The sequence below is a fragment of the Kryptolebias marmoratus genome, linkage group LG22, assembly GCF_001649575.2.
Source record: "Kryptolebias marmoratus isolate JLee-2015 linkage group LG22, ASM164957v2, whole genome shotgun sequence".
Classification (NCBI taxonomy): Eukaryota; Metazoa; Chordata; class Actinopteri; order Cyprinodontiformes; family Rivulidae; genus Kryptolebias; species Kryptolebias marmoratus.
The window spans coordinates 5,734,368-5,750,896 of record NC_051451.1 but is presented as its reverse complement, the minus strand read 5'-3'; the positions used below and the strand labels follow the sequence as shown (position 1 = coordinate 5,750,896).

The 16,529-nt window shown below is 42.6% G+C and overlaps 1 protein-coding gene across 1 annotated transcript in view; it reads right to left on the bottom strand.

The window, feature by feature from the left end:
• The window catches only part of tjap1 (tight junction associated protein 1 (peripheral)), a 53,421-nt gene that overhangs the window by 28,926 nt on the left and 7,966 nt on the right, over nucleotides 1-16,529 (bottom strand). Inside the window, exons 2-7 of the mRNA XM_017434467.3 lie at nucleotides 13,296-13,398; nucleotides 12,207-12,251; nucleotides 6,734-6,887; nucleotides 3,809-3,837; nucleotides 3,412-3,573; nucleotides 2,600-2,666 (exon numbers count right to left, since the gene is read on the bottom strand). Of these exons, the coding sequence (XP_017289956.1) occupies nucleotides 2,600-2,666; nucleotides 3,412-3,573; nucleotides 3,809-3,837; nucleotides 6,734-6,853 (378 nt within the window). The 5' untranslated portion in view covers nucleotides 6,854-6,887; nucleotides 12,207-12,251; nucleotides 13,296-13,398. The remainder of the gene's footprint in view (nucleotides 1-2,599; nucleotides 2,667-3,411; nucleotides 3,574-3,808; nucleotides 3,838-6,733; nucleotides 6,888-12,206; nucleotides 12,252-13,295; nucleotides 13,399-16,529) is intronic.

The window sequence follows — 16,529 nt, the reverse complement described above, 5'->3', positions numbered from 1 at the left end:
CTCTGATCTTGACTTTGAGCTGCTTGTGTATACTCCTCAATAACTCCCTATCTCGCTCCCTAAAGGCTCTTTTTTTCTTGTTTAACAGTTCCTTTAGTTCACTGGTGATCCAGGGTTTGTTATTAAGGAAGCATCTCACTGTTCTGGTGGGGATGGTGTTGTCCACACAGAAGTTTATATAGTCGGTCACACACTCAGTCATGGCATTGATGTCCTCTCCATGTGGCTTGCAAAGAGAAATTTAATCAGTAGCATCAAAACAACCCTGTAGGGCTTCTTCAGCTTCCTGTGACCATTTTCTCACAGTCCTTTTTGTAACAGGTAGTCTCTGAAAAAAGGGTTTATATTGTGAGCAGAGAAAAACAAAGTTGTGATCTGATTTACCCAGAGGAGGTCTTGCTTTGAAAGTATATGAATCATTGACATTTGTGTAAAACTGTTGAAACGTTGGCAGTGTGGCAGAGAGTGAGGCGTGATTAAAATCACCAGATATTGCCATAAAAGAATTGGGGTGTTGTGTCTGTATCTTAGCAACAATGGAACTGATGACATCACATGCATTGTCGGCAACAGCTGAAGGTGGAATGTAAACAGCCACCATGGACACATTTGTGCTTTAAGTCTATGGAGGTTATCTACTCTCCTGTATAGACTACAAAAAGGGTGTTGCAAGTGCAAAGTATTCGAAAAGGCAGGACTTTAAGGTACTAAGTCGCAAGGCCAACCACACCCTTAGCTAGTACCAGTTAACAAAAAAAAGTAAAGCTGTCCAAGCCAGAACACGACTGGAATGTCTAGCACTTACCTGCTACTTCTCAGATTTCCTAAGAAACCAAACCTGTCGCCAGAAAAAAAAGAACAATGAGAAAATGATGACAAGCAGGCTGAAAACCTGCAGTCAGCCAATAAGTCAGATTTTGTACAAACTATACTCCACTACATGACACAAGATGGTCCAGAGGAGAGTAAAGAATTTAGGATTAAGTAGGTACAAACCAAACACACTGAACTTTACAAAAGCATGTGCAGTTGCACAACTGAGGATGCTTAAAAACCTTCAGAGATATTAAAAAGAGGTAGAATAATGTCACCCACAGCCTAAAAGGGCAAATTGCACCGCCACAGTAAATTCACAGGCAGTATGACAGCCTAGCAACACAAAGAATGTGCTTACCTTCCTTGGACCAGCAATAAACACACAGAACCAAAACATGAATCTTGCAGAGCAATGAGCTCGTGAAGAACGCCAAGTCATCAGCAAGAAGATCAAGGAAACCAGAAGTACCCGACTGTATGTTAGTCATAAGGGCTACACATCACATATGTAACTTTGAAATAAAATCCTGACCTACGCAGAGACACGTACCCTTTGTTTACTGCGACTTGCAGTCAGGAAGGATCGAAACAACATTTTTAATGTTTGACCCAAATGTTTACAACTCTGTCATTTCTCAACATAAAAATATCTTAGTCTAAAAGCCTAGCATGAAGGCAGCGGGCAATAGGTGTTCCTTCAAGAAACGCTAGGCCTTTAATTATTATATGGTTGTGGTTTGAAGAAGAATTAAAGTATGACTTCATTCTAAACTCTGATTGTAAATGAGGAAAATGTTCAGGAAAACTGAAAATAAAACAAAGAACCACCTTACAAACATGGAGCAGTTGCAGTGGAGGAAGAAACATCTATATAATTCAAAATTCAAACAGGTAAATATCAGAAACAGTTTTAAAACAAAAGAAAACTTTTCAATATTTTTTGTCCATTTAGTTTAAGTATCTATAAATCAGAAATAATTCAGAGAATGTCAGAATAACTATATGACTCCAGGAACAATAAAATCTGTCAAAAAAAAAAAAAAAAATATATATATATATATAAATAGTATTATTTTTGTGTTGGAGACGAGAAGTTCAGAAAAGTGAAAAACAGAACTGTATGATACACATTACATGCAACAAACAAGCAGGGTGAGAAGAAAAATCCTGAGATTTCATGTCTTCAGAGATAAAATTTTCAGGTTAAACTGCGATCGATGCCTGTGACTTAAATAGAAAAACACTCGAACTTGATGATTTCATTAGTTATAACACTTCAAACACTGTTCAACACAGAAAACTGTCCTTTCTGATAAATTTTCACCGTTTTTAAATTTGTGAATTTACATTTCTTCAAAAGAGTCCAGTTTTTAAAATCCCAGGAATATTTTTACACATGTCAAAAAATGTAATTCTCTTTAAAACCTAAAGTTACCATGTTACAGTTACCATGACGTCGTCTTAATGATGCTTTTTGTGAACTTCCTGTTCAGCTCTCCGACCTCATGCTTTGGCACCCATGGCAACCATCCTGTCAGTCAGGAGTTTTCCACAGAGAATCAATATGCAACAATCAATGAGCTCAGCACACACAGGACCTATTAATAATCAATGAGGTCAAAGATGCAGGGGACCAATCAGGAGCTCTGTTACACAGCTGACAGCACGAGGTGATTAATCATGTGATCAATGAGCCCCACCGGAGGCATGTGTAAACACAGTCTATTATTGATTGCATGCTGTACGTCATCAATCAGCCACATTAAGTGAAGAAGACTTTTACCAGAGCGTGGAGCTTCTCTTCCAGATCCTGATTGGTTCTCTGAGATGCCGTGTAGCTGTTCTGGAGTCTATGGAAAAACAAAATGTTGGACATGATCAGGAGAGATGCAAACTTTACATGGTACAGGCTCTACTTCCCGTTCATTAGCCTTTAAACAGGAAATGGTTCAGAAGACAGAAGATTTATGGAGAGGCCCACAGCCGAGCCCAAGTCCAATCACAACTGAGTCACAACAAAGAACAAACTGAATCACAGCTGAGTCCAAATCAAACTACAACAAAGTCACAAGAAAGACAGAACTGAGTCAGATTGTCTGACAGTCAAGTAACAAACAAGAGAGGACACAGCCAACTGTGACAAAGTCATCACCGAGTTGTGCCACATATGCAGCTGAGCCGTGCCACATTTACAGCTGAGTCACAGCTAAAGTATAGCCAAGTCTGAGTCCAATCACCAGAAGTCACAGACAAGGCTGAGCCACGTTCAGACTTGGGTGGAGTCCGAGTTGCGTCTAGAGTCAAACAAGGCAGAACACAGCCAACTCAGACTGGTCACAGCAGAGACCCATAAGCTTTACATAGAGCCAAGTCATGCCACATATACATCTGAGTCAAACAAAATTTAAACATGAACAAACAAGTTGTTTGTGGTGATCTGTTGAGTCACAGGTAACTTGTGTTTGGGTTGCAGCTGAGCCACAATTGAGACATAAAGCAGCCTCACTAACACCCCCCCACCCCCCACACCCCCCCCACACACACAATATTTTTAATATTTACAATAACTTTCTGTAATCGTGCCTCACTCATCACCTGCGGAACTTGTCTCTCATCTTGTCCAAGTCATCTCGGGTCTGACTGAGCTCCGCCTCCATGTAGTGACGGCTGCCCTCAAACTCCGCCTCCATGGCCTCCATCTTGTGGGTGGAGAGCGACAGGCGGCGTCGCAGGTCCTCATTCTGCTGCTGGAGGATTCTGGGTACCAAGGCCAGAAAAGAACTGTAGTTTAGTTTGATCTGATCTGATCTGAGAGCAGTCTGCTGGTGTGTACACAATAACTTTAATCTGCTGTAAAATGCATCGTTGTGTTCATACTTCAGATTTTAACTGGATGTTTGCAACAGAAACAGAACTTAATATGTTCTCATCTATCAACTAAAAGACTTGTTTCATAAAACTAACTGGTTTATAAAAGGCAAAACAGACTCACCTGATCCTGTCAGAGTCTGATAAGGCCTCCTGAAACAGAACAGAGCCAGAAACCACAAGTTACTCAGGTCCAAACATCACAATGGCTTATTGTTTAAAACACACTGGGTCACAGATTCCATCCATCCATTCTCTTCCGCTTATCCAAGGTCAGGTTGCTGGGGTAGAAGCCTAAGCAGGGAGACCCAGACTTCCCTCTCCCCAGCCACTTGGGCCAGCTCCTCCGGAGGTATCCCAAGGCATTCCCAGGCCAGCTGAGAAACATAGTCCCTCCAGCGTGTCCTGGATCTTCCTCTGGGCCTCCTCCCGGTGGGACGTGCCCGAAACACCTCACCAGGGAGGTGTCCAGGAGGCATCCAAATCAAATGCCCAAGCCACCTCAACTGGCTCCTCTTGACTTGGAGAAGCAGCGGTTCTACTCTAAGTCCCTCCCGGATGACCGAGCTCCTCACCCTATCTCTAAGGGAGAGCCCAGACACGCTGCGGAGGAAACTCATTTCAGCCGCTTGTATTTGCGATCTCGTTCTTTCGGTCACTACCCAAAGCTCGTGACCATAGATGAGGGTAGGAACGTAGATAAACCGGTAAATCAAGAGCTTCGCCTTTTGACTCAGCTCTCTCTTCACCACAACAGATTGGTACAGCGCCCGCTTCACTGCAGATGCTGCACCGATCCGCCTGTCGATCTCCCGCTCCATTTTTCCCTCATTCGTGAACAAGACCCCGAGATACTTAAACTCCTCCACTTGGGGCAGGACATCTTTCCCGACCCGAAGAAGGCACTCTACCCTTTTCCGGCTCAAGACCATGGCCTCGGATTTGGAGGCACTGATCCTCATCCCGGCCGTTTCACACTTGTCTGCGAACCGCTCCAGCGAAAGCTGTAGATAACGGCCCAATGAAGCCAATAGGACCACATCATCTGCAAAAAGCAGAGACGCAATCCTAAGGTCACCAAAATGGATACCCTCAACACCTTGGCTGCACCTAGAAATTCAGTCCATAAATGTTATGAACAGAATCGGTGACAAAGGGCAACCTCAGCGGAGTCCAACTCTGACTGGAAACGAATCCGACTTACTGCCGGCAACGCAGACCAAGCTCTGACACCGGTCATATAGGGATCTAACAGCCCGTATCAAAGGGCCCGGTACCCCATACTCCCGGAGTACCCCCCACAAGATTCCCCGAGGGAAGGGTCACAGATTCATCAGCTGTAATTTAAATTCTGTCTGAATGTGGTATAAAAAAATCACTAACAGGCAAATACACCAAACACTATATAATTTCTTTTTTTAAATCAAGAAACAGGAGTAAACATTAAGAAAAAAGACAAAAACCAACAGGAAACCTTTATCTCTGTCATGCATTTACTCAGATGTGCTAAACATGTACCAGAACCCGATCAACGGTGACCCTTTACTGCTCAAAGAGTGATTAAATTAAATCAGCTGCTGAGAGTGAAGCAGCCAATTAGACAGCTCTATTCTGCTTTGACAATAATGATTATTTATAAATGTAGAAATATTTTTTGAAGTGATCAATACCAGTAACTGAGCTCTGCACTGATGAATTGCATGTTAAATAATTGACACACACACATTTCCAGCATAGGTGTGTGATAAATATATATATATATATATATATATATATATTCAAAATAAAACTGGCTCAAATAAACTGACAAATATAAAACTGACAAAACTACATTTAATACATTTTGTCAGCTTCAGGCCTCCACAGGATCAGAAGGCTTCACAGAGAAACCCCGAGTCAAACAGCAGCAGGTGGATTCACCAGAGGGAGGAGCTAAGGGGTGCAATGTCCAAAACAGCAGGTGAATAAGGAAGACCAGCAGAAAACAGAACAGGAATATGGAGGAAGAGGATAAGGAGGAGGACATCCTGGTCCTCTGACCTACCTTGTGGGACAGAAGCGACAGATTAGAAAAAGGACGTGTATGTCTCTGGGGTTTTTTGGTCTCCTGAGCCTCCACCTTTACTCTTCTAGTCAACTTTTTATATTCAGGCCCAGACCCTTGTGCAGTGACATCATTTTGCCCCGCCCGGTGCTTTTGCAGAAGATTGTAGCAGCTATCAGGTCGCCGCAGAGTAGCCGCCCAGCTGTCCCAGCGCCGAGTCCGGTCAGCAGACTCTCCCTGTTGGTTTGTGTGACAACGGTCATTGTGCGGGATGTGGCCATCTTGCTGTTTGGAACGTGACTTGCCAAGCAGTGAGAGGTGGGCGGGGCTCATAACCCGACAAGTGATCTCATCTAAGAAGTTGGAAAACTGTACTTTCTCCTCTAGAATCTGCATCTTCCAGTTCCCGGTGTTCCGGCTAGGCGAAGGCGGAGCCAGAGACTGCGGTGAAGCTGATGGTTGCTGCTCAACTGGATGCTCCGCCCAGTCTAATGAGCGAGTCTGCAGAGTGTCCAGCAGCTCCACAGACTTTGACTTCCTGAGGTTATCATAAGTGTGGCTCAGACCCGGTGAGGCTGGCTGTTTCAGGATGCCCTTTGGTCGGGCGGTGGGGGCAGAACTCTTCATCCAGCGATTGTTGCAGCCGTGCTGTTGGGTTGGGGAGTGTTTCCCAGCTGATGCAGAGCCTCTGCAAGTTCGTCTGCCATCAGAACTCTTTCTGTCACGGTAGAACCTTGGACTATTGCGATCAGATGCTGCAATGCCCATCTCTGTAGTTCTGTTGATCCAGCTAGACTGGGGGGCGGTGCTACTGAAGGGTGAAGGTGGTGGGATGCAGAGCTCCAGGCTGGAGAGGCTGGAGATGTCCAGTTCACTGTCTGAGAGCATGAGTGGTGAGGTCCAGATGCCATGCTGTGAGCCATCACTGTGCGGCCGCAATAGATCGGTACCAAAGCCCTGCTGCTGTGAGAGATGTGCAGGTGTGTTCAGGGGGTGGTTTTTTACCTGATTGATGTCAAGCTGTGGCGCAGGTGGTGGCGGAGCTGTGGGCAGGGGGCGACGTGTTTCACGGTGCTGTGGCGGAGCCTTTCGGTACGGTTTTCTGGACGGGGCGGCGCTAGTCATTCTTCTGGTGCTGTGTCCAGGTGGTCAGTCAGTCCTGCCAAGATAAATGAGGTACTTAAAGACACATCCGCCTGCCAACTGCTCGCCACATCACCTTGACCACGACTGGAGCTCATCATGATGACACTGTCCCTCTGAGAGCAGATCGATGGCCAGTCAGACCACATCACCATCAAACACAGCTGTCAGTGTGTGGTACTATGTGGTGTGGTGTGTGTGGTTGAGGGAGGTCTCTCTCTTTTATTGATGTCCATTCCCAGAACAGGAAGTGCAGCTACATTGATCTGAATCAGGCTAATGTTTGCCAGCACAGAGCTAATCTGCTTACATTCTACTCATGTTGTTGTTTTTGTTTGGTGCGCGCAGCAGAAAACAGACGTGTTGCTGATATCAGTCGTTTTAAAACAAACATTACAACTAAAAACATTTATTTTAAATATTTTTTTGGGAATTTGCAAGAAGAAACTTCAAACTTCCAAACTTTTAACACAATCTGTGTGTGGGCCTGCACGTCCTTTTGGGAATACCTTGGACCTTAACTGTCATGGGTTATCTATCTCGAAAAAATGTGAAAAGATCTGAGACTGCCATCTCAGATCATTACCGTATTGTTATCGAGTTCTCAGCCCCTCTACCAGCTAGCAGCCCTGTTGTTGTGGGTAGCTGGCGTTGCATTATCACTTCTACAAAAATGAAACAGTTTGCTGCTGCTTTTAAAGATACATAATTTTATGCTTCCAGCAAACTTTGTCCCGATGATTTTCTTACTCCCTTTCCAATGTACTCGCTCTGATCTCCTGGACTTGATTGTTCCCTTTTTTTTTTTTTTTTTTTAAATCCACCAAACCGAGAGCAGAGCCATGGTTAAATGATACCACACATGGTCTCATGTTGATGGGGGAAAAAAAAAAATAGACAAACTACTCCTATCTCTAAAAATGTTCAGAGACTGTCTTGCTAATTACCAGAGGTCTGGTAAGGAGGCAAAATGTCAGTATTTATCTGGCTTAATTATCAACAGTAGCCATTGTTTTAGAGTAGCGTTTCTCAACGGGGGCGTTGAGAGGATGACAGGGTTGCTGGCAGCAATATTTTCAAAAAGGGGGCGTGATTATTTTTGGGGGGTGTTTGCTTGAAGGTAAAGTTTACACAAAAGATTCACAACAATATCAGTTAAAACTTTGAACTACTTGCAAAAATATTGTGGCCTAAAACATTAAAACCGACACAGAACTGCAACTGTATTGATGGTGTTTCTCTTCAGCGCAGCTCTGTGCTGCCTTCAGGAGAACGGGACATCAGAGTATCATTTATATAATTTCTTCCACATGGCAGTTACTTTGTAAACTCTGAGAAAGGAACGCTCTCTTTAGTGGTATTACCCTTGGAATTATTTCTTTCTTTTACATGGGTTAATTTCTCTGAAGGATACACTGTGAGCGCATTGTTATCGCAGTGGTTAAACATTTACAAGAGCAATATTCCATTGTCGGACTCTCCCTGAAAGTGCCCAGCTTTCTGGACAAGATTCTTTGTTGACATGACTGTTGAACAGCGTTGCCAAAGCATAGAAACCAAAAACCAACATACATATATATATATATATATATATATATATATATATATATATATATATATATATATATATATATATATATATATATATTCTAAAACCAGAGACCTAAGGCTTGACAAGTGGATCACAGCAGCTGCATCAGCCGGTGTAACACTGGATCGATGTCGGCTAACACCGCTGCTACTTTTCTCTGCAACTTTATTTGTGTCGTTGTGAACTTTAAAGTCTTATCATCAGTCACAATCTTTTATTAGTCTATGAAAAAAAGCAGGGCTCTCAAGTTTCACACATTAACCATGAGACACCCATTTCATGAAGCGCAAATGCCACTTTTTGTATTTCTCACTCTAGTGCTGGGCGATATGGAAAAAATCCTTTATCTTCTGCAGAAGCAACTTATGCAACAGCTGAACCGATAGTAGAACATCTGAACCTTTATCACAAGTACTGCCTCAAACAATCCAGACTCACTCAGGGTTTTGGATCTGGACCAGTTTTATTCTCATATGCTCCCATCAGATTCATCCTAACAAAGTGCAGCATCTTGTTTTATACATACCTGCCTTTAGTGCTGGGCGATATGGAAAAAATCCTATATCACGATATGGATAATTTTATATCACGATAACGATATATATCACGATATACCCCAATTACGTATGTTGTCAGTTATTCTCTGAAAAATATGAAAAAAATAATCTCATTTCTTACCTTTTTCAAGCTTTATTTCGAAGTGACATTTAACTGAACTTTCACAAAAGAGATCTGCTGCATTTTAGCGCAGCAATATATATGTACCTGTTACGACTTAACATTATCAAATGACAACAGACTCTATTATCTTCGGCCGGCTATAGTTTCACTTTTCGCAACTTTCCCCGGCTCTTTCACAACTTGTTTGACCTTGCACTTTTTGGATTGTTAAATATTCTTTTTCGTGGTTCTTCTTTAAGTGATAGAAGAGGTTTGTTGTGTTGGCGTCAGATGAGAAAACAGTCTAATAGCAGAGTTAGCATTAGCATTAGCAGAGTTAGCATATTACCTTTTTCTGCTCCGTGTCGGACTTCTTGAACCAAATCACAGACGTCCCCCACTCGTTTTGGTAAAAGTCTTTCTTCTTGGGCTGCCTGCTAGCTGTCTCTACTTGTTGCGACCCCGGGTTTGATACTTCACGCGTCTCCATCATTCAGCACTTATGGTGAAAACACCGGGCAGCACAGAAAGCCGCTGCTGTAAAGCATGTCGCAAACCCACACGTAAAGCAGCGTCATGTCACAAAACGGAGGTTCTTTGCAAAATAGTTATTTTTTCTTATTATTTATCACTTATATAAACTGAATGTATGCAAAGTGACAACACTAATACATTTGTTGTAGCCTACGTTATGAAATATTTACATGAATCATTGATACAATTATGATAGAGACGACAGAAACCATAGAGACGATAGGGGAAAATATATCACGATAGACACTTTTCTATCGTCCCCACGATATGTATTGGTATATCGCCCAGCACTACCTGCCTTATAAACATAACTTCTTAAAGTCTGATGCTTCTTTAATAGAGCTCAGTCCTTCCAAATTACAATCCCATTTATGTAGGCAACCTAAGAACCCCGTTTTCATAAAACCTTGACTTTAGAATAGTTTGGCAACTTTAAGCATCCAAGTGTTCCCCAACATTTCCCCGGGTGTTCCGCATTTCCCATGCATGTCCGCTTTCCCAGGTCTCCACAGTATTCCCACAGGTCTTCTCCCCTGGTATTTTTAAGCATTTCCCCCAGGTATCTCCAGAGCATTTCCTGTGCACATTCCCCTCACATATTCCCACATGTTCCTGCAAGTCTTTGCAAACAATTCTCTAGGAGTTTCCCCCAGCTGTGTTCCCAGATGTAAAGATTTTCTTCTGGGCCCCCCTATGGATTACAAAAAAACCCAAAAAAAAAAGAAAGAAAAAAAAAATCAACTGGGCACACACATTGTTCAACCAGACAAACACATATTTTGTTTTCAAACTCCACGGAAGTTTATTTCACACTTCAGGTTGCAACAAAACAAACTACAAACCATCTTTACAGTGAAACACTTTTGTGCAGCTGTTTTTTTTAGTTCTATACTGTAGAAGAGTATTCTTTGCTGTTAGTGTTATTTCAAACATTTTTTTTTTATTTGTAACAATATTCAACTTTGCTATCATCAATAAATTTTAAAAAAGCCTCTGTGCAAAATGGGGTTAAAAACCTGTCCCCTTAAAAACCTGTCCACTATGCTTAGTCAGGCACTGCCCCCCCCCCCTTTCATCCATACCGTACCCCCCTCTGCAATGGCATTGCGCCCCACACTTTGGGAACCACTGCCCTAGGGGATCCCCAAGGAAAGACACCTAGAACAAACCTTTGTAAGATTTGCCACCACACCCCCCACCCCCATCTACTTTTAATTGTGCAACCCCATATTTTAGCCCATAAATTGCAATGCTTTTATGGTCTCTGGCCGTAATTATTGGCTTGTGGACTTTTTAACTGTTCAATCCTAGTGGGTAAGGGTCAACAAGGTTTTCTCTGATATCCTTTTTACCTCTACCGGCTCTTGTTAATGCTGTGTTCATTCACCCCTTGTGTTTATTTTACGTGCCAATGATTGTTGCAGTCAGTATCAACAGGGTCACATTTTGAAAAGTTTGTAGATGACTTAGTCATTCTGTCCCTTCTCAGCAGTGAAGTCCCTGACCATGGGACAGTAGTCAGGGACTTCACTGAATGGTGTGAAGCTTCCCTTTTAAAAATAAATGTTCCAAAGACAAAGGAGATGGACACTGATTTTACAAAATACTCTTTAGTCGTCTTTCCTGTGACTATTAATGTTGAAGATGTTGAAATGGTGCACCAGTATAAATCTAACAGGAACTGTTCTTGATGACTGACCCTTGACCTGCATGTGGATTCATTTTGTAAGAAGGCTGATCAGAGAATGCATTTTTAACAGAAGCTCTGTGGTTTTAATGTGGTTTCTACTTTTATGAAAATGTGTTTTATCAAGTCTTCAACTTCATCTGCTGGTTCAGACTTAACATCCAAGAACAGACACAAACCCTTGGGGATTGACAGGATGTGCAGTAAAACTGCTGACACAGCCCTAAAAACCTCACTGCCCTAAACAAGGAGAGAGCACTAAAAAGGGCCAGACTGATCCAGGCAGATCCTGATCACCCACTCCCTGGTAAGTTCAGATTGTGTCAGTCCGGACTGAGGTATCTATTGCCATGGTGCAGAACCAATACACTGAAAAATTCACTTATTCCTGCAGCAATCAGGCTTCTTAGTGAGCAGTTGTGATTTTAGTATTGAGATTTTAGTATGTTGTCATGTATGACTGTTTTTTGGGTCATTTGCATTTCAAAGGAAGCTGAAAGGTGTGAAATCGCATATGTGCACCACAGACGGCTGCAGTCAATAGCTGTTCTGCCCATGCAGGAGCAGATCAACAACAGTAATAAAGGTGGACAGCAGAGTTCTGTTTATGTTACTCACCCTTTTTAAACATGCAGCAGCAACCCAACCTCACTGTAAGTCCAAACTAAAGTCTGTGAATTCACCATTTTAGATGAAACTTGCTGGGGCAACTGGTGTCTGTGTGATGCGCCGACTAGTGGTCTGGCAGGGAAAACTACAGTGGGCTCAACAGCACTGTATAGACGTGTAACATTTTTCCAATGAACATCTGAAAATCTTTAATGTTTTGAGGACATCAGCCAAGTGTATTTCAGAGTTTTTACCTGAATTGTGTTTCCTGCAGACTTCATCCACAGAAATAATCAAACCTGAAACACACAGAATCAGCAAATAACTTTAAACTCCAACTCCCTCACATGCAAACTGTTGAGTTTATTAAACATTCTGCTGTTGTTTTAAAGTCTCCTGTTAAAACAAAAAAAGTCTCCAAAGTGTAAGGTTTTAGATTTTAAGTTTGTTGAAGATCTGTTGAAAGTCCAACACACTGAGGGTTTGGTGTTAAAACCAGGTGGTGCTTCTGAGTAAAATCCAACTTCCAGCTGTAAACAGAGACTGTACTGAAGATGAGAATTTTCAGACACCTCTGGATGTAATTACAACTCAGAAGGCTGTGATGCAATTATAAAACAATTGAGGCATCTTGATTATTTACAATTATAAGGTTAGTGAATTAACACTAGGAGGTATCAAGCAAGCTTATGTTTATCCAAAAACACTGAAACACAAATTTACAGACTTAAATGTTTATAGTTTATTTCACAGAAATTAACTAAATTTTATATATTTTTTTGCCTTATAAATGTACACAATATATGTAAACAAACTCAGGCTGCAGACCAACAATTGCCAACAATGAAATTGCCTCAAATATTAATGCGATTAGCATAATGTTTATCACTTGAAATGTATACACTAATCAAACGCTTCAAAGTCACTAATAAAGACAGTCACTTTCTGATAACTAACTATTACAGACAGATTTCAGGGTTCAGAGAAGATAATATTTAAAAAAAAAACACGTTGCAACACATTTCTCCTACAAGAAGTTATGGTAACCCTACTGGGAGAAACAGCACCCCAGCATGCAGCAACCACTCTATAAATCCCTTAAAGTAGCAGCACAGATTAACGTCAACTAAATCCATTTGACTTTTGAATATCAATTCAAATATTTTACATCTGCATCTAAAATTTATTATAACCCCTAATCAGGTGTTCCACACAGTTTGAAACCTGCAGCAGGACTTCCCCATCCCTGACAGGACCTGTTCTTTCTCAGACCCTACGAGTGAAGAAGGCATTTCTGATGATGACGAACGAGACGAGCCAAGGCCTCTCAGATTCTTCCTTACCTCACACTCTTCATCCTCTCTGGTGTTTCTGTCCTCTCAGCTTCTCCTCCTCTTCTCCTTCTTCCTCCTGTGAGCATGTGTGCCTCCTCACTCCTCCAATAATCTGAAACACAGAGCAAACAATAAATGGTTAGCCTTGGATAAAGAACCAGGAACACAGACTCTCTGACAGGCTGCTGGACCTAAGATCCAATTCAAACAGTTCTTTCCAAAAAGTTCTTCTGTGAAGACTCAGACCATGGCAGAAAATAAATGGAGATGAGGCTTGGATCAGGACGTTTTACACATGTCAGGAACAAAAGACACTCATGAGAACAGCAATATTCACACTGTGGACAAAGAAGACAGAACCATTATCAGCACACAGAGCAGGTAGCCTCAGACATCACCTGTCTGCAGTTTTACAACCATTCACACTTTCATCATATGACCCCTGACCCGTCAGAACCAAGGCCTGCTCCAGGAACAACAATTCAGTACAGCTGCTCAGCATCTTCAGCAGCAAAACACAAAAGGTCCCAGTTTCAGTTTTAGGTGAAATGAGCTTTTAAAAATCCCTTTTAAAACAGGAAGTTGAGTTTGACCAGATAATTCTTCAGGTGAATGTGACATCATTACTCACACACCTGCAAAGTGCATGTGGCAGCTGTTAGCATCTGTGTGTGAAAGAAGGATTACAGTTTAACTGTGCTCAGAGAGGATTATGGGACAGACCAGGATCATGTGACCCATCCAATGGTACTGTGATAAAACTGTTCTGAGATCTGATGGTACTGCAGCCCAAAGTTCTAACTGGATCCAGGTTTCAGACTGGAGCTCTGATTGGAGCAGAACTTTTAAATGTTTCTACAACGTGTGCGTTTTTTAAGCAGTCATTTCTGCAGCTTCTCTGTCCTGTAACTGAAGATCAACACTAATGTTAAACTCCAAGTAACATCACCATAAATTACATAATTTCAGATCCCCTCACTGCCCCCAGATTTGACTGCTTTTATAGTGATTCAGACAAAACATTACAAACTAAAACATGGAAAATTTGTCACCTTTAAAAAAGGTGGCAAATAATGGGGGTGGGAGGGAGGCTTCCAGTTGTTTCAGTTTCCACCTTCCATGTTCTTCAATACGGAGTAAACAACCACAGAGAAAAGAGCGAAGAAACTAAATTTCACCAAGGCAGAACTTGAAATGCTGGTCAATGAGGTGGAGAACAGTAAAAAATATAAGTTTTGGGAGCCGCAGTCGTGGCGTTACAAATAAAAGGAAGCGTTGTGAGGCAACACGTCATCACTGTTAATTCAGTGAGTGGGACAGATGCCTCTTTCACACGGCCCCTAATTCAGAAGTCCGGCTCTACTCCCCTCTACTCCCCTCTACTCGGCTCGGCTCAATAAAGAATGCATTGCGTTCACACGGGCCAGTTTGGTCTGTAGCAGAGGAACGCCTCCTCATGCTGTGGGGGGCGGGGCCGTGGCACGCAGGGGGGTGCGCTACCGAAACTTAGCGCAAGTTGTGTAAACAACGAAAGCGCTATGGACAATGTTGGCCCTGTGTTGTTGCTGTTTTATTAAAGTTATGGGGATTCTCCTGAGACTTCAGGAAGAGAGGCGCAGTGGAAGAAATGCTCTGGATGCCACGATTGTTGTGCGGAGTAGGACAGCTGTTATCTGCAGGAGATTTCAGGCTTTACAGCGCCTTCAGCTGCGGGACAGACGGCATAAACGTTGCAGGGTAAACTAACGCTGTTGTTTACATTCCTACCTTCGCTCTTTATGCTTGCATCTGGTCACACCCACGACCAATGAGTGAACAGGAGCTAAGCTTGCGCCGCCCATGAAGCAGGGCTGGCCCGGCTGGCCCGACTCCTAAGCAGGGACCAAAGAAGCAGAGACCGAGTGCAAAAAAATGCAGATGTAAACGCTCGCAAAGCGAGCCGAGTAGAGTGGAGCCGGGACCGTTAGGGTACATGTGAAAGGGGCAAGAGAGGACCGGGGGCCGAGGTGGAGGAAAAAGAGGTCAGATTTTAGGGTAAAGGCAAAGAAGTGACTAACCGGCCACCGCCAGAGCATGTCAGCTACAGGTGGGGGTAGTGCTGGGCGATATAACGATACATATCGTGGGGACGATAGAAAAGTGTCTATCGTGATATATTTTCTTCTATCGTCTCTATCGTTTCTATCGTCTCTATGGTTTCTGTCGTTTCTATCATAATTGTATCAATGATTCATGTAAATATTTCATAACGTAGGCTACGACGAATGTATTAGTGTTGTCACTTTGCATACATTCAGTTTATATAAGTGATAAATGAGAAGAAAAATAACTATTTTGCAAAAAACCTCCGTTTTGCGACATGACGCTGCTTTACGTGTGGGTTTGCGACATGCTTTACGGCAGCGGCTTTCTGTGCGGTGCGGCGTTTTCACCATGAGTGCTGAAAGATGGAGACGAATGAAGTATTAAACTCGGGGTCGAAACAAGTAGAGACAGCTAGCAGGCAGCCCAAGAACGAGGGGGGACGTCTGTAATTTGGTTCAAGAAGTCCGACACGGAGCAGGAAAAGGTAATATGCTAACTCTGCTAATGCTAATGCTAACTCTGCTATTAGACGGTTTTCTCATCTGACGCCAACACAACAAACCTCTTCTATCACTTAAAGAAGAAACACGAAAAAGAATATTTAACAATCCAAAAAGAGCAAGGTTAAACAAGTTGTAAAAGAGCCGGGGAAATTTGCGAAAAGTGAAACTATAGCCGGAGGAAGATAATGGAGTCTGTTGTCATTTGATACTGTTATGTCGTAACTAGGGCTGCAACAACGAATCGATAAAATCGATAAAATTCGATAATTAAAAGCGTTGGCAACAAAATTCATTATCGATATGTGTCGTGCAATTTATGCGTCACTAACGTTGTCTCGGAAACGGTGACGTCACCCGCAGCGCGTTTGCTGAACAAACTCCATCCCAAATATAAGTCATTGCTCCGTCCGCTCCGTAAAAAACAAAAAAAAAACTGTCCGCTCCGTATGATGATGAAGAAGCTACGGCTCCTCTTCCTCACTGCAAACTTTCTTTCTGCTACTCCATTACCGTTTTGGGGGGCATATTTTACTCAATGCAGGTTAGAATCTGCTGAATAGGGTTTTGTGTTTAGTCTTTCTCCGTTGTCTTAAAGTTGTTCAGCAGCAGAACTAGCTCTGTGAGCTCTGTTAGCAGCAGTTAGCATACAGGAAAC